This window comes from Spea bombifrons, chromosome 4 (genome assembly GCF_027358695.1).
Source record: "Spea bombifrons isolate aSpeBom1 chromosome 4, aSpeBom1.2.pri, whole genome shotgun sequence".
NCBI lineage: Eukaryota > Metazoa > Chordata > Amphibia > Anura > Pelobatidae > Spea > Spea bombifrons.
In genome coordinates this window covers 108719707-108745140 of record NC_071090.1, presented here as the reverse complement: position 1 = coordinate 108745140, position 25434 = coordinate 108719707, and the positions used below count along the sequence as shown (strand labels likewise).

The 25434-nt window shown below is 43.2% G+C and overlaps 2 protein-coding genes across 2 annotated transcripts; one reads left to right on the top strand and one right to left on the bottom strand.

Moving 5' to 3' along the window:
* Positions 1-5425: 5425 nt before the first annotated feature.
* LOC128492504 (phospholipid scramblase 1-like) lies at positions 5426-11387 on the bottom strand. The gene is made up of 7 exons (XM_053465082.1): positions 11257-11387; positions 9904-10037; positions 8703-8730; positions 6985-7142; positions 6399-6551; positions 6173-6313; positions 5426-5709 (listed from the first exon to the last, which is right to left on the bottom strand). The coding sequence occupies exons 1-7, from the start codon at positions 11258-11260 to the stop codon at positions 5545-5547; spliced, it is 783 nt and encodes a 260-aa protein (XP_053321057.1). The 5' UTR covers positions 11261-11387; the 3' UTR covers positions 5426-5544.
* A 920-nt stretch (positions 11388-12307) lies between these two features.
* Positions 12308-22212, top strand: FIS1 (fission, mitochondrial 1). Its single transcript, XM_053465089.1, has 5 exons — positions 12308-12435; positions 19264-19396; positions 20928-21004; positions 21185-21290; positions 21822-22212. The coding sequence occupies exons 1-5, from the start codon at positions 12391-12393 to the stop codon at positions 21914-21916; spliced, it is 456 nt and encodes a 151-aa protein (XP_053321064.1). The 5' UTR covers positions 12308-12390; the 3' UTR covers positions 21917-22212.
* The last annotated feature ends 3222 nt before the right edge of the window (positions 22213-25434 follow it).

Here is a 25434-nt window from a genome sequence, read left to right as displayed (position 1 = left end):
GGAGGTGTGTAAACCGACTCTAACGTATATTTCCGGTTGGACTCGTTTAAGTTGCTCCCACGCTCCGGTGTGTAAAGGGTTCATTTTGTTCTAACTAGGACATGTCTGTGAGCAAGTAAAAGCCTGTCCTGTCACCTGAGGTGTGTATGATACAGAATCACCATTACTTTATTCTATCAGGTGTTAGCGTGAGTGTCAGTGTGAACAGAGGGTTATTACTGTATACAGCGCTGGGGGTTATATTACTGTATACAGCGCTGGGGGTTATATTACTGTATACAGCACTGGGGTTATATTACTGTATACAGCGCTGGGGGTTATATTACTGTATACAGCGCTGGGGGTTATATTACTGTATACAGTGCTGGGGGTTATATTACTGTATACAGTGCTGGGGGGTTATATTACTGTATACAGCGCTGGGGTTATATTACTGTATACAGCGCTGGGGGGGTTATATTACTGTATACAGCGCTGGGGTTATATTACTGTATACAGTGCTGGGGGGTTATTACTGTATACATCGCTGGGGGTATTACTGTATACAGCGCTGGGGGTTATATTACTGTATACAGTGCTGGGGTTATATTACTGTATACAGCGCTGGGGGGGTTATATTACTGTATACAGCGCTGGGGTTATATTACTGTATACAGTGCTGGGGGGTTATTACTGTATACAGTGCTGGCGGGGTTATATTACTGTATATAGTGTTGGGGATTATATTACTTTATACAGCGCTGGGGGTTATATTACTGTATACAGCACTGGAGGGGTTATATTACTGTATACAGTGCTGGGGGTTATATTACTGTATACAGTACTGGGGGTTATATTACTGTATACAGCGCTGGGGGTTATATTACTGTATGCAGCACTGGGGGTTATATTACTGTATACAGTGATGGGGGTTATATTACTGTATACAGTGCTGGGGGGTTATATTACTATATACAGCGCTGGGGGGTTATATTACTGTCTACAGCGCTGGGGGTTATATTACTGTATACAGCGCTGGGGGTTATATTACTGTATACAGCACTGGGGGTTATATTACTGTATACAGCGCTGGGGGGGTTATATTACTGTATACAGCGCTGGGGGTTATATTACTGTATACAGCGCTGGGGGGTTATATTACTGTATACAGCGCTGGGGGATATATTATTGTATACAGCTCTGGGGGGTTATTAGTGTATACAGCGCTGGGGGTTATATTACTGTATACAGCGCGGGGGGGTTATTACTGTATACAGCGCTGGGGGGTTATATTACTGTATACAGCGCTGGGGGGTTATATTACTGTATACAGCGCTGGGGGATATATTATTGTATACAGCGCTGGGGGGTTATTAGTGTATACAGCGCTGGGGGTTATATTACTGTATACAGCGCGGGGGGGTTATTACTGTATACAGCGCTGGGGGGGTTACATTAGTGTATACAGCTCTGGGGGGTTATATTACTGTATACAGCGCTGGGGGTTATATTACTGTATACAGCGCTGGGGGGGTTATATTACTGTATACAGCACTGGGGGTTATTACTGTATACAGCACTGGGGGTTATTACTGTATACAGCGCTGGGGGTTATATTACTGTATACAGCGCTGGGGGTTATATTACTGTATACAGCGCTGGGGGTTATATTACTGTATACAGCGCTGGGGGTTATATTACTGTATACAGCACTGGGGGTTATATTACTGTATACAGCGCTGGGGGTTATATTACTGTATACAGCGCTGGGGGTTATATTACTGTATACAGCACTGGGGCGGTTATATTACTGTATACAGTGCTGGGGGTTATATTACTGTATACAGTGCTGGGGTTATATTACTGTATACAGCGCTGGGGGGTTATATTACTGTATACAGCTCTGGGGGGTTATATTACTGTATACAGCGCTGGGGGGTTATATTACTGTATACAGCGCTGGGGGTTATATTACTGTATACAGTGCTGGGGGGGTTATTACTGTATACAGCGCTGGGGGTTATATTACTGTATACAGCACTGGGGGTTATATTACTGTATACAGCGCTGGGGGTTATATTACTGTATACAGCGCTGGGGGTTATATTACTGTATACAGCGCTGGGGGGGGTTATTACTGTATACAGCGCTGGGGGGGGTTATTACTGTATACAGCGCTGGGGGGGGTTATTACTGTATACAGCGGGCTCATGGGATAGTATAATGTATTCAGATAGTGATAAGATATCCTGAGATTGCTCGGTCGGCGGGACAGACGTACACCGCGTGCTACCCGGTACTCACCTAATCCACTTCGAACGTTAAGCATATAGTCTTTTTTTTTTTGACTCTCATTTCATCGGAATCAGACAGAAAATATGACATGTTGGCAATCAGTCTCCAAATCCCACCATCCCCAGCGGCCAGACGGAATGAGAATCCGAGCATGCGGGGTAGGGGGGATCGTTTCTAGATGAACTCCCAATTTTACGCAAATATATTTCAAAAATCTCGAAAAAAAATTCAAAAATCATGGAAAAAATGCCACAAACTTTTAAAATGTGGAACTTACAACATGAAACGGAGATCCCGGCGTGTGACGGTCGGCAGACTCTCGTGGAACTTTCTCTTATTCTCCCCGGTCGTCTCGCTCTTTATGTTAAATCCGAGGGGGCCGAAGGATGTCTCGCTCTGGAGATGAATATCTAATACGGAGAGTTTTACGTTTTCTTGTTTAGTCATCGGGGAAATGGGACTGGGACGGTTCCACGCCTGGCTCTAATGGAACGAGTTAATAACGCCTCGATGGTGTAATTAATATTACAGAACAAATACACTAACGAGTTACGTAATATTAACCCCTTAAGGACCATGGGCGGTTCCTAAACCCATTGAAAACAATGCATTTTGTACGGGCTTTGTCATTAAGGGGTTAAGATAGGTATTTTCGTTAAAGGAGCCGAGTGTGTTATTGTAATAGCGCGTGGGGGCGCGCGCTCTGTGTATAGAACGGTGTTCAGCACAGTGCTGGTGCTCCCCGGTAAAGGGCGCCTCTTTATGTCATTAAACTTTACTGATATTTCCTGGGGAACAATTTAAAAGCAGCACCTGGGGGGGGTAAAGACTTCAAAGGTAAGAGGAGGGTGGAGGCTGCGATGAAGAAGGGATGAGGCTTCATGTGTGGTGAGGAAGGTGTTTCCGGTGTGTGTGTTAGTGTATGTGTGTGTCTGTGTGCTGTGTAAGTCTCTAGGTATGTGTGTTAGTGTATGTGTGTGTCTGTGTGCTGTGTAAGTCTCTAGGTGTGTGTGTTAGTGTATGTGTGTGTCTGTGTGTAAGTCTCTAGGTATGTGTGTTAGTGTATGTGTGTGTCTGTGTGTAAGTCTCTAGGTATGTGTGTTAGTGTATGTGTGTGTCTGTGTGTTAGTCTCTAGGTATGTGTGTTAGTGTATGTGTGTGTCTGTGTGTTAGTCTCTAGGTGTGTGTGTTAGTGTATGTGTGTGTCTGTGTGTTAGTCTCTAGGTATGTGTGTTAGTGTATGTGTGTGTCTGTGTGCTGTGTAAGTCTCTAGGTGTGTGTGTTAGTGTATGTGTGTGTCTGTGTGTTAGTCTCTAGGTATGTGTGTTAGTGTATGTGTGTGTCTGTGTGCTGTGTAAGTCTCTAGGTGTGTGTGTTAGTGTATGTGTGTGTCTGTGTGTAAGTCTCTAGGTATGTGTGTTAGTGTATGTGTGTGTCTGTGTGCTAGTGTATGTCTCTAGGTGTGTGTGTTAGTGTATGTGTGTGTCTGTGTGTAAGTCTCTAGGTATGTGTGTTAGTGTATGTGTGTGTCTGTGTGCTAGTGTATGTCTCTAGGTATGTGTGTTAGTGTATGTGTGTGTCTGTGTGCTAGTGCTTGAATGTCTCATTCATATCTCCTTTCGACGTTCTCTGTGTTGTATTTCTTTTCTCTTTTGGATTTGGATTTCTAATGGAGATAATTATTTTAGTATTTATATCTAGATAGATAGATGATAGATAGATAGATAGATAGATAGATAGATAGATAGATAGATAGATAGATAGATTATAGTAATAGATCGATAGATAGATAGATAGATAGATAGATAGATAGATAGATAGATAGATAGATAGATAGATAGATAGATAGATAGATAGATAGATAGACGGATAGATAGATAGATAGATAGATAGATAGATAGATAGATAGATAGATAGATAGATAGATAGATAGATAGATGATAGATAGATAGATAGATAGAGTTTGAAAAAGTTTTTAAATATATTTTGTGAAAGTTTTGTTCATGGCGCGTGCAAATCCAAAAGTAATCCTTGAAATAGATACGATAGCCGAGAGACCTCTTTATATTTTCATGCTATATACATTTGCCCCTGTTACCATCCCCCTCTCCTCCATAGGAGGTTATACCGTACTTACCGCCGGTCAGCTTCAGCACGAACCTGAGCGGGAAACAGGCAGACTATAAAGGAAGCCAGCAGCTGGACTTGTGGAGCTGCAGCTTTATCCCGAGATAAATTGTTTATTTATTAACTTTTATGGCTAAAATAAAGCTGATACTAAGAATTTACGATCAAGCGTTGGGCATTCGGATGCCATGAGGCTGGTGTTTGTGAGGCTGGGTAGAATCGCACTGATAACAAAAAAAATGGACTTGGACGCATTAATGCAAGTTGATAACCTTTTATTGGGGGGGAAAAAGGACAAAGTCGAGAGGATTGTCCTAGGAATTCATATTATTTTTTAATGGTCTTATGGCGATTCTTAGTTTAATAAATAAAGTTTAAGTTTCTCCCTGAAGTTCTTCTATATATTAAAGAGATGCGGCGGAATTATTTTTCGACTTGTGCGCTTTCATTCATTCATACGAATGTCCGAAAACGCGGAAGGGGTCCAACGAAACAAAAGAAAATGAAGGAGAAAGCTCTGGATTTTCCTTAGAATTTTTTTTGCGGGGGGGGTTCCCACTCTTATTCACTCACTCTCTCTAACACTCTATCATGCTCTCTGACACTCACACTCACTCAGCCATGTTTCCTCTCAATGTCTTTGTACTTTTTCCGACAACCATTTTCAGTGCCTCCTCTTCTTGCTCAGCTCCTCTACTTGTTCTTCTCTGTTTCTTGATTTTCTCCACCATTCTGGCCTCTTGGAGACCTTCCGCAACAGGGTGCGGCCTCAGCGCATAATATGGGGGGGGGGCAACCTCTTCCCGTTCCGGAGAGAGGGTGCCTACGGAGGCTCCCCCCTGTTGCGGAAGGACAGAGAAGAGGTCAGGATAATGGAATGGGACAGCCAGGGGCAGTGGAGAGCAAGAAGAAGAAGTAGGAGATGAACAAGAAGCGTGGATGGAGAAGAAGAAGGAAACCTAGACACTTAACCATCAGATACGGTAGGGAGTCATTGAGTCTGCGAGAGAGTAAATGAGAGTGACAACTAATTTTGTTTCCGAAGAAAAAAAAAGCCCTCCGAATTTGGTCCCAACCGAAAAGGCATCCGAAGACGAAAAGACCAAAAAATGTGTCTGAATTAGAGTTAGAGTCCGGTGATTTTCATTCACCTCCGTCTCCTCCTCCATCCCCACCGCAGTCTCCGCCGTCGTCTCCGCCAAAATCCTCAATACAATCACCCCAGCTGGAGGCCCAGTCTCCAGAATCCCCTATGGCCGGTGGAGGAGTATAAGAATTTGAGCTGGAAACGCCACGAAGACGAAAGCTCTGAAAAGGAAAAGGAATTTGATAAATACGACTTCTGCATGATGGCGCCGTGTCTCATTATTTCACAGGCCCTTTACTTAGAGTGGCATTTTTTTTTCCTGAATTAATAAATAATACGCCAATTTCCTATAAAGAATCCAAAGAGGCAGCACCAAAGAAATACTGTATCCAGGCGCCATTAACCCTACGTTACACCCTTTGGCCCTGACCTCCAGAGTGGGGCAGTCGATAGGATCTATGAGGTTGCACACTGCAAGAGTACAGAAGCATGGCATTTGGCCTTGGGCATCCAGTAGGCCGCCACACATACATCATTTTCAGGTTCCAGGGCCAGTTTTAAATCCCTATTCAGGCCCTGGTTGGGGCATGAGAGATAGGACCCCTTCATCAATCAATTTCAAAGGTGAAACGGCATTCAAGAAAACTCTCAAACGTTGGGCCGCGACGAGTTTTGGACATTCACCACAAACAGGAAAGCTCCCAGAATGACGGCTTTCATCTTGGCGTCCATGTCCGCGGGAAATTCAAAGACGACCCTGGTAGTTCCGTTTTCAAACTCGCGCCTTATCTGGACTACCGTGTGATGCCCATTCGCGCTCAGTATCTGGGGGAAGGAAATGAGAAGGGTTGAGTAAAAATGGCTGAATAATTTGTCTCTGGGTCTTTCTTATTCTTCTTCTTAAGAGCACCTGTATGGGTTTATCTCGCTGTAAAGAGGTGGGCACCACCGACGTGAATCTGCACTCTTGGTTGACATCCAAAATGAAGAAGTTCAGGATGCCCAGGCTACCAAAGCACTTGACGTATCCTATGGGCTGTTTCGGAGGGGCTTCAACCTGCAACTAAAAAAGGAGAAGATTAACATGAACACATAACGAAAGATCAGATGTTCTACTACTGAAGAGACGGGTGTCCATCACCAGCTATGATGACAACATTCTCTGGCTCATTGAGCTTTTTAGCTCTAACTCGTCTCGGTCATGACATCTATCTCGTTTGTGAAGACTCTGGTGATGGTGATGGAAAACACGTAGGTTATGGACACGGGGACCAAAGGGCCAATGATTGGTAATGTTTCCCCTTTAGATATTGTCTTCTTTCTTTGGTCATCTTTGACATTTCAACCACATGAAACAAGCTAGGAGACTACACGGTCTTCTTAAAGTTCCCACTGGCAGGTAACCGTGGTTTGTGGTGGATTTCATCCAAATTATGGGCTGTTTTGCCCCAAATAATGTATATATATATAACTTGTGGAATGTCCTTTACACTCACTAGTGGGTATGACGGACAGCATCTTCCTTCTGGTACCAGATGCATCGAGACGGAGCCGGCGTTGAAGATGTTCACCAGCGTGATGTTCATAGGTGGCCCACAACATAGGAAGTTACGCCGCATGGAAAACAGATGCTGCCCTCCTCTGGTCTGGAATTCTACGTTAAAACGGGGCATAGTGAACTTCATCAGGATAAACCGGGAAAAACTATAACATTAATTAAACACTCAACGATTCCAAGTAATCTATTTTGTTGATCCACAAATTTTTGTTTGAAAAAAAGATGATATCCCCCCCCCAACCCATTGAAAGAGCTACACGTTGGCTTACGGTGCTGGACCAGTTTATCGATCACATTCCAAAAGCATCTTACTTTCTTTGATTATTGTATTGAACCCTATAAGGATATCGCTGAATTCTCGACACAAATAATTGTAAAAATAATGAGAATTAATTACCCAAAATCCACCTCCCCAATATATACAAACAGCCAATAGGAACACGTCTAGTGCAGACCCTACAGGGTTCAAATATCAAATGTTACAATGACTACAACAAATGCCTCTAATAAACAAGTTAGAACATCCTTCAACAATTTAGTCCCGAGAGGTTCTAGTCCACATATGGTAGGGAAATCCCAGATCTAGAATTCCTTATATGGTGGATCCAAGGTTCCGGATCATCAAGAGACTTTACCTTCGGCTCCAAACCCTTATTAAGGGAATATAATACAAAAAAATAATAATAAATCCCCTCACTTACATTGAAAATAGTTAACTCGCGCTCATTGAGCAGACTTGCAAAGAGTCCACGAGGGCGCAGACGTCCAGGCAATGTATTGGGTCACAAAGACGTTCCGGATCGTTAGGACTCCTGGTAAGAAAAGTATTTTGATGACTGTACGTGGACTTCACACCAAGTTGCCGGATAGACGAATCTACCCGCCCTACACCCTCACACGAAACGCGAAGTCACATCCGACTATCGGAATGTCCGAGTATAGTCAACAGACACATGTTTGTAACCAGGAGTCCTAACGATCCGGAACGTTTTTTGTGACCCAACACACGTTTAGTTCGCCTGACCTGCTCAACGTATTTTACTCTTTTTAATGCAAAAGTGGATTTATTTTGGTCCTACAGGCTATTATATAGCCTTAAAACGAGCCGGTTGTGTCTTTTCTGCTTGGTTTGGAGCGGCAGATAAAGTATCTAGGTGATCCGAAACCTTGGAACCACCAAGAAATTCTAGACCAGGCATTGCCTTGCTACATGTGGATTATAATTCTTGGGAAGAATACATTTTTTTTTGATGTTTTGATGTTATTAAATACAAAAAGGCATGGGTTTGCTAGGGTTTGTTTTCTTAACTTGCTACAATGCCCAGTCCGTGCTTTGTCTTAAATGGAACAGCACCTTTAAAGCTGCAATTCTGAATTTAAAATTAAAAGATTCTGCTCCTCAAATAACTAATACAGTCTACTTTAACCATTTCAGTGGCAACTTGGATCTTGAATAATCTCATGCAAATTGACCCAAACTCCTCCCCCCCACCACTAATATTTTTTATTTGAATTTTTTTTCTGTTTTAATATCTGATGGAATACAGCAATAACTCTTATAATGGCAATAAAAAAAATAATAATTATTCTTATTATTTTAATTAAAAAATAAATAAAAAAATATAGATTTATCGGTTCAGAGTCAGGTTCACTTACCTTTCTTCTCTAATATTATTTCGCTGGCCTGAAATTTAAGAGAAAAATTGGATTGATTAAAAATAATAGATATTTTTCTATATATATGATATTAAAGGATGGGAGGGCCCTGTGGGCGAAAAAGGGGTGCTAGTAATCAGAAAGGGCTTCTTTCCGGGAATGAGGCTCCTTACGGCCCCAATTTGAGCTTTAAGGCATGGTGGCCCATTTTGAGTATGGGATGAGGCAGTCGGTGGTGGGAAGAAGGAGGTGGGATGGGGAAGGGGCCCCTGTATTTAGTTTTGTACTGAACCCCAAGATTTCTGATAGTGGCCCTGGATAGGAGACAACATTTTTTTAAAACCTGGTTTTATCTCATTTTGCTCGAATAAACTCCCTTTATCTGCAGACCTGGAGGCGGCCATTGCTGTCAGTCATGTGATATTTGGGGGTGACTTTCCCTCCTCAAACACCACACTGAGCGGATGCTTTATGGCAATGATAATGAAGTCCGTTCCTCCATAGACTTTCATTAGTCAGTGTGTCCGACTGGTTGATTAAGACTGAGGCATTTTATTGGTTACCGTTGACTACAGTAACTAACGTCAATGGCATTAAAAGCAAAAAATCAAGTACACCATTGTTCAATGGACCCGTTACAAGCCCGGCCGTTTACTCTACTGAGGACGATGTCTTCATAGCATGATATACCCTCTGCTTGGTGTCCTTCTAGAAGACTACCAGGTTATTATGTCATATGAGGTCATATCCTTACATTCAGTAGAAAGGTTGAGGGCCAAAGCAGTAGGGGCTGGGTGCATTACCCTGGGTCAGCTCCCGACATAAATATATCTGCGCATGTTACTTCTGTATGTAGTATTTATGGACATAGAGTCTCCAAATATACAACTAAGGTGGCCATCTAGACCTCTGGTGACATTTTTGGGCTTCAGTCCAATGGCTAGACTTTAGTATTATTTTAATCATCAAGTGCGAATACATTTATGGATTGTCTTAGTTTGTATAAAAAATATTGTAAAGATAGAGTAGGCATGGGACCCCATAGACCATGAAAACATGAGTCAGCCAGAGCTTAACAACCCTGATGAGAGTGTGTATCTGAAACCACACCATTAAAGAAAAGAAAATAATTCTGCTATTTATATTAATATGTCACGACGGCTACTGTTCTCTATCAGTGAGCGTCTTTCGGATCAGAGACCTCTACGAGTGGTTCCAGTGCTGGTGGCACCAGAGGGATCCGAGGTGGTGGCTGGTAATGGTGAGTCGACACGAACGGACTTTCCCCCCGAGGTTGGCTCTCGACGGCTTCGGAATAAGTAGGATTTATGAATGCTGTTAAAAAAAAAAGAGGGTATATCATGATTGTACAACGCTACGGAATATGATGGCGCTACATAAAACAATAAATTATTATTATTATTATGCTCGTTACAAAGTGGCTGGAAGAGCGAAGATTTAATAGTTTACAGTAAGGGCAATAAAGGTACGGAATTCACTGCCTGGTTTTATCAGACACAATGGACGCCTTCAAAAAGGGTTAAAATCAGCATATACGGGGCTATAAAGGAGAGAAGAAGCATTAATATTTTAGAGCTTCTTGATCCAAGGACAAATCTTTTGAAGTCAAGAAGAAATGTTTCCCCCTTAGCAGAAAAATTAGAAAAATAGCGTAATGGGGGGGGGGGTTTGTCTTCTTTTGGATTAAAAACAGAAAGGATCGGTACAAGGGTTGAGCTTGATGGACTTTTTTTGGTATTGCCCCCCCCCCTAAATTACTATATTGTAAGAATGCTTTTTTTTTTTGAGTAATAAAGCATTCAGAGAATGAGTAGAATGCAGAGGGTTCAGGAGCTATTAGCGCTGCTTTAAAACGGACACTAGGGGGAGCCACAATACTAAAGATTAACACTAATTCATCCATCCACAGAGAGCCATTATTCCCAGTAAAGAAGGGACTGGTTTTCGTCTCACACCATTTGCTGAAATAAAAATAGTAAATCTAAATGTAATCTACATTTATGTATTTATTTAACATTATATATTAACGCCTACACACGAAATAAACCTAAACAATGGGGTTGAAAGCGGCCCACCGAGCAGTTGCCCAGTTTGCCAGATGGCCAGTCTAAGGGAGAGAAAGTATAGAGGCAAATGGGACAAAGGGTAAGACAATGTGACTTCCCAGCATCACGTTTATACTTTTCGTAAAAAAATTAAATAAAAATAAACCACAAATGAAGAAGCCAGGCTCAGCTGCCAGCCCGTGCCGCTCCGTCTGCCCCCACCATCATTAAATGGCACTCGTTTTGTCCCCATCTTGTGAAATGCCCAGTAGGGTGAAAGTCCATTTCCACGTTGTCAGGGTAGAAGATAATAGGTTGATCAAATACACATAAAGGGGAGAAACCGGTACGGATAATGACAAATATTTGGGTAAAAAAAAAACAAAACATGAGAGCTTGAAAGAAAGCGAGTATAAATTTTTAGCCTCACATCCTTCTGCAAAACTGCCCCCCCCCCGACATCTTGTGGGACACCCCGCTTTACCTACCCATTAATAACCGCGAATATCTCCAGCACCGAGCAGCTCTATGAGGATCTCCTGTCTCCAACTCCCAGCCCCTCCGCAGCCAAATCTTTTATCACGTAAATCCCATTTCCGTAATAAAAAACCCTGTTTTTACAACCCAAACAAAAATGTCACGTGTTCCCTCCCCGGGTCTTTAAACCGGTCTTATGTTCAGGAAACTAACAGACGTGACACCCTGAGGGGAAGTCAAAGGAATGCAACGTTTTGTTTTTAAGAATTCCAAAACAGTTTCAGTGATACCCCTGCATCTCAAGGGTTAAAACCAAGGACGGGCAGAAAAAAAAATCCTTTTTTGTAGAGTGGTGCAATATATATATATATATATATATATATATATATATATATATAATATATAATATAATTTTTATCTTTATATAATTGCACCTTATTTTGCACGTAAAGAGCTTCTTCATTCGGACTCTACCTCGTTAGAGCTCCATAAACCGCATTATTTGCACATATCTGCACCTTCTCTTTAAGTGCGATTTTTTAAATGTTTTTGATGCTTTTACTTACAAAGTTACTGTACCCACCGGCGTAACTATAGGGGTAACTACGGCAGCCGTGACGGGGCCCGCTTTGGTTTTATTGGCCCCCTGACTGTATAAGGGATGTCTGCCGAGGAACTTGAGCCCTGCTGTCAGGACTGTGTAGGAACGTTTTGGGACTGTTAGCATTTATGCATTCTGAATTCCTGTATATTGACACTTTCTTGTGCTTTCTATGTTTTTTTTTTTACAAATAAAATTAATTATATAGAGAAAAATGTAAATTTTTTAAAAATAGTAACAAAAATGTGTCTACATACAGCAACAAACTTTATTGCTGTATCAATGACGTGAATGAAACACATACAGCGAGTGACGTTACGTCATCATTACACGCTCTGCCAGCAGAAACGAAGCGCCTGCCAGTACCAAATGTGGCCGCCCAGTTGTAGCGATTCCAGATTTAAACATGGCTGCCGGGCAGCGCGCAGAGATGACCGTACCCAAGATGGCCGCCGCCGCCGCTTCACGCTACGTAGTGACGCGTGACGTTTCCGCCGCTCCTGACTGCGCATTGGCCGGAGCGTTGCTGGTTCGTGCGGCCGGGATGGAGACCGTCCTCAGCGACCTGGTGGCGGTGGAGGATTTAGTGGTAAAGGGAAAGGGGGTGTTGGGTGGCGTTTGTGATGTCAGAGGAGCGCGGAGTGACGCAATGACAACTTACAGCGGGTTTGCACGTCTTCTAGGGCCTGGCAGCATTAATATGACGTCACTGGGTGCAGGAAGGTAACCTGTTTGTTAGGGGGTGATTTGTAGGTCCCTCTGCCTGCCGCTGCCAGGTTGTTATGGAGTGGCGTCATTTTAGCTACCGTACATGACGTAATTTAATTCTAATACACTGGGGTTTATAAGGGGCTGGTGTTTTTGCCATTAAAATGTTAGGTCGCCCCAAGGAGCTTCCACCCTCGCCTCTTTAGCCCAGTGCCCCAGAGTTGTTTGTGCCGGCAGGATGTGCCCTACCTGCTGTAGACTAGGTGACTGTATTGGCTTCCTGCTTGTCAGTATTTTGAATATTGATACCTGGACACCAGAGTAACCCCCCCCCTCGCGACACGGTGTGATGTCACTGCCACTTCTGCCTCTGGGTGTATGTAATAATATAACCCCCCCTGCCCCTCTGTACTGTAATAATATAACCCCCCCTGCCCCTCTATACTGTAATAATATAACCCCCCCGCCCTCTATACTGTAATAATATAACCCCCCCGCCCTCTATACTGTAATAATATAACCCCCCCGCCCTCTATACTGTTATAATATAACCCCCCCGCCCTCTATACTGTAATAATATAACCCCCCTGCCCCTCTGTACTGTAATAATATAACCCCCCCTGCTCCTCTATACTGTAATAATATAACCCCCTGCCCCTCTATACTGTAATAATATAACCCCCTGCCCCTCTGTACTGTAATAATATAACCCCCCCTGCCCCTCTATACTGTAATAATATAACCCCCCCCGCCCTCTATACTGTAATAATATAACCCCCCCCGCCCTCTATACTGTAATAATATAACCCCCTGCCCCTCTGTACTGTAATAATATAACCCCCGCCCTCTATACTGTAATAATATAACCCCCCCGCCCTCTATACTGTAATAATATAACCCACCCGCCCTCTATACTGTAATAATATAACCCCCCCACCCTCTATACTGTAATAATATAACCCCCCACCCTCTATACTGTAATAATATAACCCTTGCCCTCTATACTGTAATAATATAACCCCCCGCCCCTCTATACTGTAATAATATAACCCCCTGCCCCTCTATACTGTAATAATATAACCCCCCCGCCCTCTATACTGTAATAATATAACCCCCCCGCCCTCTATACTGTAATAATATAACCCCCCGCCCTCTATACTGTTATAATATAACCCCCCGCCCTCTATACGGTAATAATATAACCCCCCACCCTCTATACTGTAATAATATAACCCCCCCCGCCCTCTATACTGTAATAATATAACCCCCCCGCCCTCTATACTGTAATAATATAACCCCCCCGCCCTCTATACTGTAATAATATAACCCCCCGCCCTCTATACTGTAATAATATAACCCCCCCGCCCTCTATACTGTAATAATATAACCCCCTGCCCCTCTGTACTGTAATAATATAACCCCCCCCGCCCTCTATACTGTAATAATATAACCCCCCGCCCTCTATACTGTTATAATATAACCCCCCCGCCCTCTATACTGTAATAATATAACCCCCCGCCCTCTATACTGTAATAATATAACCCCCCAGCCCCTCTGTATTGTAATAATATAACCCCCCCGCCCTCTATACTGTAATAATATAACCCCCCAGCCCCTCTGTATTGTAATAATATAACCCCCCCGCCCTCTATACTGTAATAATATAACCCCCCCGCCCTCTATACTGTAATAATATAACCCCCCCGCCCTCTATACTGTTATAATATAACCCCCCCGCCCTCTATACTGTAATAATATAACCCCCCCACCCTCTATACTGTAATAATATAACCCCCCACCCTCTATACTGTAATAATATAACCCCCCACCCCTCTATACTGTAATAATATAACCCCCGCCCCTCTATACTGTAATAATATAACCCCCCCACCCTCTATACTGTAATAATATAACCCCCCCACCCTCTATACTGTAATAATAAAAAACCCCAGCCCTCTATACTGTAATATAACCCCCGCCCTCTATACTGTAATAATATAACCCCCGCCCCTCTATACTGTAATAATATAACCCCCCGCCCTCTATACTGTAATAATATAACCCCCGCCCCTCTATACTGTAATAATATAACCCCCCGCCCTCTATACGGTAATAATATAACCCCCCGCCCTCTATACTGTAATAATATAACCCCCGCCCTCTATACTGTAATAATATAACCCCCCGCCCTCTATACTGTAATAATATAACCCCCCGCCCTCTATACTGTAATAATATAACCCCCGCCCCTCTATACTGTAATAATATAACCCCCCGCCCTCTATACTGTAATAATAAACCCCCCCGCCCTCTATACTGTAATAATATAACCCCCGCCCTCTATACTGTAATAATATAACCCCCGCCCCTCTATACTGTAATAATATAACCCCCGCCCTCTATACTGTAATAATATAACCCCCCGCCCTCTATACTGTAATAATATAACCCCCCCGCCCTCTATACTGTAATAATATAACCCCCCAGCCCTCTATACTGTAATAATATAACCCCCCAGCCCTCTATACTGTAATAATATAACCCCCCCGCCCTCTATACTGTAATAATATAACCCCACCCTCTATACTGTAATAATATAACCCCCTGCCCCTCTATACTGTAATAATATAACCCCACCCTCTATACTGTAATAATATAACCCCCGCCCTCTATACTGTAATAATATAACCCCCCGCCATCTATACTGTAGTAATATAACCCCCCGCCCCTCTATACTGTACTAATATAACCCCCCGCCCCTCTATACTGCAATAATATAACCCCCCCGCCCCTCTATACTGTAATATTATAACCCCCCGCCCTCTATACTGTAATAATATAACCCCCCGCCCTCTATACTGTAATAATATAACCCCCCAGCCCTCTATACTGTAATAATATAACCCCCCGCCCTCTATACTGTAATAATATAACCCCCGCCCTCTATACTGTAATAATATAACCCCCCGCCCTCTATACTGTAATAATATAACCCCCCGCCCCTCTATACTGTAATAATATAACCCCCCGCCCTCTATACTGTAATAATATAACCCCCGCCCCTCTATACTGTAATAATATAACCCCCCACCCTCTATACTGTAATAATATAACCCCCCGCCCTCTATACTGTAATAATATAACCCCCGCCCTCTATACTGTAATAATATAACCCCCCGCCCTCTATACTGTAATAATATAACCCCCCGCCCCTCTATACTGTAATAATATAACCCCCCGCCCCTCTATACTGTAATAATATAACCCCCCGCCCCTCTATACTGTAATAACATAACCCCCCACCCTTTATACTGTAATAATATAACCCCCTGCCCCTCTATACTGTAATAATATAACCCCCGCCCTCTATACTGTAATGATATAACCCCCCCCGCCCCTCTATACTGTAATAATATAACCCCCCGCCCTCTATACTGTAATAATATAACCCCCGCCCTCTATACTGTAATAATATAACCCCCTGCCCCTCTATACTGTAATGATATAACCCCCCCGCCCTCTATACTGTAATAACATAACCCCCCACCCTCTATACTGTAATAATATAACCCCCCGCCCTCTATACTGTAATAATATAACCCCCCTGCCCTCTATACTGTAATAATATAACCCCCGCCCTCTATACTGTAATAATATAACCCCCCGCCCTCTATACTGTAATAATATAACCCCCCTGCCCTCTATACTGTAATAATATAACCCCCCAGCCCTCTATACTGTAATAATATAACCCCCGCCCTCTATACTGTAATAATATAACCCCCCTGTCCTCTATACTGTAATAATATAACCCCCCCGCCCCTCTATACTGTAATAATATAACCCCCCGCCCCTCTATACTGTAATAACATAACCCCCCGCCCTCTATACTGTAATATAACCCCCCGCCATCTATACTGTAATAATATAACCCCCACCCTCTATACTGTAATAAAATAACCCCCCGCCCTCTATACTGTAATAATATAACCCCCGCCCCTCTATACTGTAATAATATAACCCCCCGCCCTCTATACTGTAATAATATAACCCCCCAGCCCTCTATACTGTTATAATATAACCCCCCCGCCCTCTATACTGTTATAATATAACCCCCCGCCCTCTATACTGTAATATAACCCCCCGCCCTCTATACTGTAATGATATAACCCCCCCGCCCTCTATACTGTAATGATATAACCCCCGCCCCTCTATACTGTAATAATATAACCCCCCCGCCCCTCTATACTGTAATAATATAACCCCCCCGCCCTCTATACTGTAATAATATAACCCCCCGCCCTCTATACTGTAATGATATAACACCCCGCCCTCTATACTGTAATAATATAACCCCCCACCCTCTATACTGTAATTATATACCCCCCCGCCCTCTATACTGTAACCCCCCCGCCCTCTATTCTGTAATAATATACCCCCCGCCCTCTATACTGTAATAATATAACCCCCGCCCTCTATACTGTAATATGACCCCCCGCCCCTCTATACTGTAATAATATAACCCCCAGCCCTCTATTCTGTAATAATATAACCCCCCCGCCCTCTATACTGTAATAATATAACCCCCCGCCCTCTATACTGTAATAATATAACCCCCCGCCCTCTATACTGTAATAATATAACCCCCCTGTCCTCTATACTGTAATAATATAACCCCCCGCCCCTCTATACTGTAATAATATAACCCCCCGCCCTCTATACTGTAATAAAATAACCCCCCGCCCTCTATACTGTAATATAACCCCCCGCCCTCTATACTGTAATAATATAACCCCCGCCCCTCTATACTGTAATAATATAACCCCCCCGCCCTCTATACTGTAATAATATAACCCCCCGCCCTCTATACTGTAATAATATAACCCCCCCGCCCTCTATACTGTATTAATATAACCCCCCCGCCCTCTATACTGTAATAATATAACCCCCCCGCCCTCCATACTGTAATAAAATAACCCCCCGCCCTCTATACTGTAATATAACCCCCCGCCCTCTATACTGTAATAATATAACCCCCCCATCCCCTCTATACTGTAATGATATTTATGCTTTATGGCGATGCTAATGAAGTCCGTTCCTCCATAGACTTTCATTAGTCAGAGTCCAGCTGGGTGGTTTATACTGAGCCATTCTATTGTTCCCCACAGGCAGTATGATAAGGAGTCGGGGTGTTTAGTAGATCGGGGGTCAGATAACAGAGCGGGGAATCATACAAACGGCTGATATGCAGCCGTCTGAAAACTTTATATTATGCGGCAAAAACTACGACTGGTTTAAAAAAAAGAAAACAGAGGAATATTTCTGAAAGTGTCGTTTTTGCCGGTTTCTTCCTCGTTTGCTTCTCTGGCCCGCGGTTTTATTCTGTGGCCGCCGTGGACTGGCGCTGAGGGTCGGATTCAGCATGCGGCGTCCGTGTTTGATAATAAGATTCCATCTTCAGTTATTAATCTCTTCTGCGTTCTGTTAGCGTAAGGAAGCCCCGGGGAGGAATAAGCTGCTTGCGGCGTGGGGAGATCAGACGCAGGCAGATGCTGTCGGGCTCGCCGCTCGTCCGATTCACGGAATCCAGAAGCCGCTGCTTTCTCTTGTAGCCGCTAAATGTCTTCAGAAGCCCACAGGCTGGGGTTTATTCACTAAATGGTGTTTCACCCTCTCGTTCACTATGAAGGGCCATCATTGCCAGGTGTCTCCAACAAAAGGCCCCGTATAATGTATGATTTAAGTCAGTGAGAAAATGCGGATGTTTCTCCCGCCTCCCTGACTGCAGCTCGGCGTCCCCTCTTTCCTCTTGTTTTTCTTCGTCTGCTCGTTATTTTGTTAGTCCTTTTTTTGTCCTCTGTGCTGACAGTAGATGGCGCTGCTGGCACATTATTACTATACATAGAACATCGGATAGAACCCACCGGCAGATCGGCCCCGCTGCCCCCCGTCTAACTGCCCCGTCCCTCCCGCCCGCTGTAACGACTCAGACCTTAATCAGTCGTTGGTCTCGTCTTAGATTCGGGAGCCGTATGCCTATCCCATGCATGTTTAATCCCCTCGCTGTATTACCCTCTACCACTTCTGCTTGGAGGCTCTTCCACTTATCTACCACCCTCTCAGTAACGAAAAAACTCAAATGCTATGCATTAGAATTTTATTTTGAGGACATACTTAATAAAGTCACACAATATACGGTGTACAGTGTTAACCCTTCCCCTGTTCCGTCATTATTTATTAATATTATTTATTCGGGGGGGGGCGTTGCTAAGTGTTGGTCCTCACCGTGTGTATACAAACGGGGCGGCCGCTGCCAAATGTTTGTGTGCCGACACTTGTCAGGTGATTGTGTGAACAACGCATCAAAACACGCCGGCTGAAGATGTGGCATGTGCCGACGTTAACCCTTTCCGTGCGACGCACGCAGAGGGGGGTGGGGAGTCCGATAGAAAATTCCATACCTTTAGTTAAAATATATATATATATAAATAATAAACTTGGGGCAATCGGCAGGAATATGTTGTCGGTTTCCATGGTGACTGCTCCACATTTCGAGAACCGCTTCTAAAAAATCTGTTAAGGATGCACGATGGGGGGGGGGGGTTGCACATGGGGGTCCGAGCAGACATTGTGATGGGACACGTAGGGTGTGGGGGGGGGTTGTGGGGTCCGGTCCCCGGGTGTCAGCTCTCCCTTTCTCTCTCCGCAGCGGTTCGAGAAGAAGTACCTGGCCGAGCTGTCCGCGGGGGCGCTCAGTAAGAGCACGCAGTTCGAGTACGCCTGGTGCCTGATCCGAAGCAAGTACTCCGACGACATCCGCAAGGGAGCCGTGCTGCTGGAAGGTGAGCCGCGGAGCTGACGCTCTATCCGAAGAACCGGTTATTTAGTGGTTGCCATGGAGATTGTACTAGTTGTACCCCTCGCCTCACACCCCGGCAAAACGCTGGTGGTAGGAGATACCCGCGTGCTCGGGGGGGGAAATGCAGACAGAATTTTCTATCCGGTTCTCCCAAAACTCCCGGAATTTGTCGAACGTGTAAAGAATTATATATTTTAACCCCTTAATGACAATTGAGGGTCCTGGCATGTCAGTTTTCATTAACCCTTTGTTTTTAGGTGACGTGCTTGGACCGTCATGACTTCCGTAGATTGCTTTCTGCACCTAAATGGTGTTGATGTAATGCCTCCCACCCCAGGAGAGCGGCTGTAACCGCCACTGCGGGTGATTTTTGCCACTCGCAAGATGGCAGCGTTCTTTAAAAAAAAAACATAATGGAGTTGAAAAGAGTTCTCAGGAGGGTCTCTCCAGACCCTCCTGAGAATCTGGCTCCACTTGCAGGTTGAATACAGGTACTGCATCCAACCATGCAAGTCAATGGAGCCCAGCTTTCTAATCACAGTGTGATTGGTAAAATACATTTAAAAAAAAAATAATAAAGAAAAAAAATAGTAAAATGTAAAAATTTCCCACTGATGTCAGGAAAGAGTTAAAATACCAGCATTTGAAATACCCCGGGGTATTTCTAAACTCAGGACAAATAGTAGAAGCAGGTTTTTTCATTACCTTTTAGAGATGAGTAAAAGATTTTTCAAGTAAAAAAAAATTCACCCTTTTTTATACTTTTTTTTTATAGTAAATAATATGAAACAAGGAAAACGGACATCTAAAGAAAGCCCTTCTTATCCTGAAAAAAAAACAATATATAACGGTATTAAACGGTAAAGAATAAAATTACAGCTAAACACGAGCAGCGCAGAAACGTAAAGTCAGCCATCGTCACGAAGGGGTTAATAAACTTTACTTTCTTTATTATTATTATTGCTATTATTTTTATGTATTTACAGGAATAGTCCATTTTTTTGAGGTCCCCCCCCCGGCTCGTCCCTCTTTTTTTTGACCTGGCAGGCTAGGTTGCCACGTGCCCAATGGCAGCTCCTCAGCGTTCATGCGCCGCAGGAAGTAGACCGCGAATGAATGAAGGCGTATCTGTGGGGCCATAAGCGCTCAAACAAATGAATTTACTTTTCTTTTTTTTTTTTTTGACCCATTTTGCCAAGAAAGTAGGGAAAGGGTAAAACATGCCAGGCACCTGAGTGACGGAGATGGATGAACGCACCGCTTCATCTTACACTTATATGGATTTAATGCACTATTGCAATTAGATTTTTTTATTTTTTATTATTTTTTTTGTATTTATTCTTTTATTTAGCATTGGAGACTTTAACCTAGATAAGCCCTCAATTAGCTCTTATAATAATACTTTTTTTTTTTTTTTTAATAAAACACATTTTTTAAAAAAAAATGAATAATTGAAAATGTTATGCATTTTATTCAAGTTAAAAATATCATTTTTTTATATATATATATTTTAGAACTTTTACCAAAGGGAAGCAAAGAGGAGCAAAGGGATTATCTATTTTACCTGTCTGTGGCGCATTACAGGTTAAAGGTGAGTTTTTGGTTAAATAAACCCTTATGTGGGGGCTGGGTATGGGTGGTTGTGCTTTGGCTTTTTACTATATATATATAATATTTTTTTTAATTTTTTTTTGTAGTTATTATTATTATTATTACTTGTTTTAGTATTTTTTATTTACTTTTTTATATTTTGTTTCTGCGGCTATCCCAGGAGTATGAGAAAGCCTTGAGATACATCAGGACTCTCCTCAGCGCTGAACCAAATAACTCGCAGGCCAAGGAGGTGGAGAAAGTGATTGAGAAGACCATGCAGAAAGGTAACGGGGATGGGGGGGAGGGGCTCCTGCAGAGCATAGCATGAGAGAAGCTTTCGTGACCTCAGAGGGTCTCATCTTCAGAGATGACGGCCAAGCGAGGAGTGAGGAGACCTCAATACGTTTAACGATAACACAAGAGATGCGTCTGGGGTTGGGGGGGGGGGTTTAGCAGAAGGTCCAGCCCTAAACTAACCCTTTACAGAGGTACTGTTCATGTACAGTGCTGAGCACACCGTATGGCGCGTGCAAAGGATTAGGAGATGGCGGAGACTCAGCTCTCCAAAGCCTTCATGTAACGTCTCCCCTGCCCACCCCTCTCACTTTGTGGTAAGCGAGTCATGCGCCGTAATCCCGCGCCTCTGGCCGGCTCGTGGCTTTATAACTCTTAAAAAAACGCCGGGTGGTCGCCTAGGGGCAATGTATACATTCTAGGTTTACAGCCTCTATGACATGTCATCTAAACGGCGCGGAAATGTCCCGGCGGCGTCCAACATCCCTCATGCTTTTGTTTTTTTTCCCCTCCCCCAACAGACGGTCTCGTCGGCATGGCTATTGTCGGTGGGATGGCTCTCGGAGTCGCAGGGTTGGCCGGCCTCATCGGGTTGGCCATTTCCAAGTCCAAATGAAGAATTTCGCCCCCGGGTCGCTTCACGTTGCACAGCTTAACCCAATAATCCGACGATGTTTTCCTTATTATAAAAAAAAATAAAAGTTTTAGAATTTTTTTTCGTAAATATGTTATAAAACACTATGTTTTGCTAAAAATAATTTATTAAATAAATATTGTAGAATACTAGGAATTGTCCGAAGTGTTATGCGTTGAACCAACTTTTTGAATTTTCGCAGTTTGTGTTGAACGGCCGCATGAGGCTTTTTTAATTAATACTTTAAACTTTAACAATATTATACTTTATAAGATTTATCTGCCGTGTTGCATTTTTTTATTTCTTTTTATTTTTTATATTTTTTTTTCTCCATTTTTTTTCTCATTTTGAGCCAATGACGAGCTTTGTTAATATTAGAATATATATATATATATATATATATATATATATAAAATATATTTTTTTTGGGGGGGGGGTTGAAATATATATATATAATTTCAACCCCCTCAAAAAAAATATATTTTATATATATATATATATATACACAATAAAATATATTATATTATTATATATAGTCTTTTTTATGATCCCTAGAAATATTTAATTTACCAGCCCAAGCGGATCTTTCTAATTCCGAGTACTTTTACCCGAGGCGAAGGTGTACAGTCTTCATTTGGCTTTCACGCGTACGATAGGGTCTTACAAATATGTCCACCACCTGTTATTCTAAGTTTACTCTCCTATATGATTTTATTTTTAGACGCAGCCAGCAAGGACACGTTTGTTTTCAGGTGCCATTTAACCCTTTCAGTGCTGACTACGTACGCGGTGTGTGGTTCGCAGTAAATGGCCGAGACACGGTGACACGTTAGCCTTGCGTTTGCAGCTAAATGTGCAAGATTGCCCTTATAGACAAGAGGAAGCTGCTGATTGGTCCTATTCCAGCGTCTCCAACTATAAACAAAAAATTGTTTATAGGTGCCTCATCCATACACACACCAACACCCACACCATACACACAAACACACCGCTCACACACACACACACACTCACTCTTATCTCCCTTCTGTTTTCAACATAATATTTTAACCCCTTAAGGAAAACGGGTTGTCCGTAAACCCATTAATGACAATGCATTGTGAGCCCGGACAAGGGGTTAAGCGCACAAAGACAATAATTTATCTAGAAGAAGAAGAAAAAATGGACTGGTGAGCTTTTTGTGGACTACAACTCCCTGCAGCAGCCGTAATTAGGAGGTTGATGGGAATTATAGCTTCCAGAAGCAGGTGCAGAAAGGTTGGGGATTTTGCCACCTATATTTTCTTTCTTGAGCAGGGTTTCACAGATTAACCCTTTTCTTATCTGTGCTTTTCATGCATACACTTTTTTTTGGGGGTAGGTCAGCCTTTGAAGAAAACAGTCTAGTATTCACACCATTTACCCTCAAACACGCGGCCCAGGGCTCATCCTTATGAACTTAAACCATTAGACAGATGGGGAAATCGGGTGACTTTATCTACGTCGCAAGCGATAAATAAGGTGTTTAAAAGGCCGGTAACACCATTTACCCCAATTTTCACCCATCGCTCGCTGAGAAACGGCAATCATTCAGCGAACAGGTGCCCGCTCCCAAACCGCCCCCCCCCCCCCTGACGGAGGAGGCTGAGCGGTGACCGTCTGCTCAGCGGGGTCTTTCACCCTGAACGTGTTTCTCCTTTAAATCAATCCCCCTTCATATCTGTAATAACCTGGCCCCCTGGACCGCTCTGAGAATGTTCTGAAAACTATCTCCAAGGCCTGTGCCACGAAGGATTTTAGTCTCTTTGGACGACGGACTTATAAACCCTAAATGTTTTTCTAACTTCCTTTGATGCGATTGCAGCGGAAACCGGATACAGATTGTCTATAACCGTGCGTTCTTTTCTTATCTAATGTACTCTGCCGCGGGGTTTAGACTATATACCTGAACACATCGTATCGGGCCTTATCAGTGAGTCAGTGTCTCAAAACCGTCGTGTATGTGTGTGTATGTACGTGTGTATGTATCTATGCGTGTACGTATATATAAATAAATACAAAAAGGAAGCACTCACCTAGTATTAATTATAAGTAATCTTTGCAAGTACATTGCTTACCAGGAGCCAAAAAGCCTTCCTAAACACAGACACTCCTGCCTGCAATTTATAGGTTTCCAAGGACCTCACTAATGGAGCACCTGTGGGGTGCTGAACCAAAAGTATATATAAATATATATAATGTGCTCCTGGCGTGTTTCCGTGCCACCTCCTAAGGTGCGTTGACCTTACCTGCTTGTACATACTGACAGAACCTTGCCCCCAAACTACTGTATGATGTCAAGTTACTTACCCCCCCCGGTGACAAACATCATTTTCCGTGACCGATATTTGCAGGAAGCACAGAGTTTGGCCCGAAGTACCGCGCCGTGTTACAAACCAGCCTTTGGAGTCTTCATGATACGCTTTCTGTTAAATATATTTAATCAGCTAATTGTCAATAATAAGGAAAAGAGCTTATTTTAAGAGCTTGGAATGGATCGATTTGTTGGGGATTGTAAAGGGGGGGGTGACAGCACGAGAGGTTAGCGTTATCTACCCGGTGACGAGGCTGTGATCGGTTCTATGGATGGAGAAGACTACTGGATGGTCACACATGGAGCCAGATGCGGTAACACTCATGGTAACCCGTTAAAAATGGTGGAAACTGTCAATAACCGTCTGGTGATGTCATAATCCAAGCAACGATTCTACTCCCTGAGGTTTATCGTGTGTTGTGACATAACTGGATGCCTAAACTCTGCGAGGAACCAGCATTTTATCCCACTGAGTGGGAAGTCCTACTGGTGACCACGGGTGATCATTTTGACCAGCCCCTGATTAATGATCAGTGAGTTCTTTTGGCGTCCCACTAGCAAGTGAGATGTTGGGTGTGTAGAAAGGGGGTTCTGGGAATGAAGCGTAACGGGACAGCAGCATCTTGGGGTATATCTGCACACCTGTGTACAACCAGGCCATCCGGGGTTATGCAGAAAGGCCAAGTATTTCACAGCGCTGCCCGTTAATCTCAGGAATGATTCCTGACATCGAGGTATTTGGTGGGGTCAGCCCTGGGTTAAGCTCCAGAACCATCCAAGTAACATCTCCAGCAAGAAAAAAAAAGATAAGAGAAAATACCAGCGGATTTGGGCCAGATTGGAAGGATTTAAGGTTTCTTCTCCTATCAGCGGAGTAAATGATGACCTGCAAAAACTCCAAGAACTTGTTGGCTTCCAGAGGCAGACGGGGCAAAGCATGACTGATGGAACCTTGGCTGATTATTGGTTGTTTTTTTCTTCAAGATCTGATTTTTACTGCTATTTTCTAATATTTTCAAAAAATATATATCCAAAAAGTAATTTTTTTCATAAATCCTCTTTATTCTTTGCCCTCCTGATGAGTTTTTTTTTCTCCAAGTAACCTTATTAGATGTTCACCGAGCCGGTGCTAGCGCTTGCTGGTGGTCAACATATCACACGGCACGCT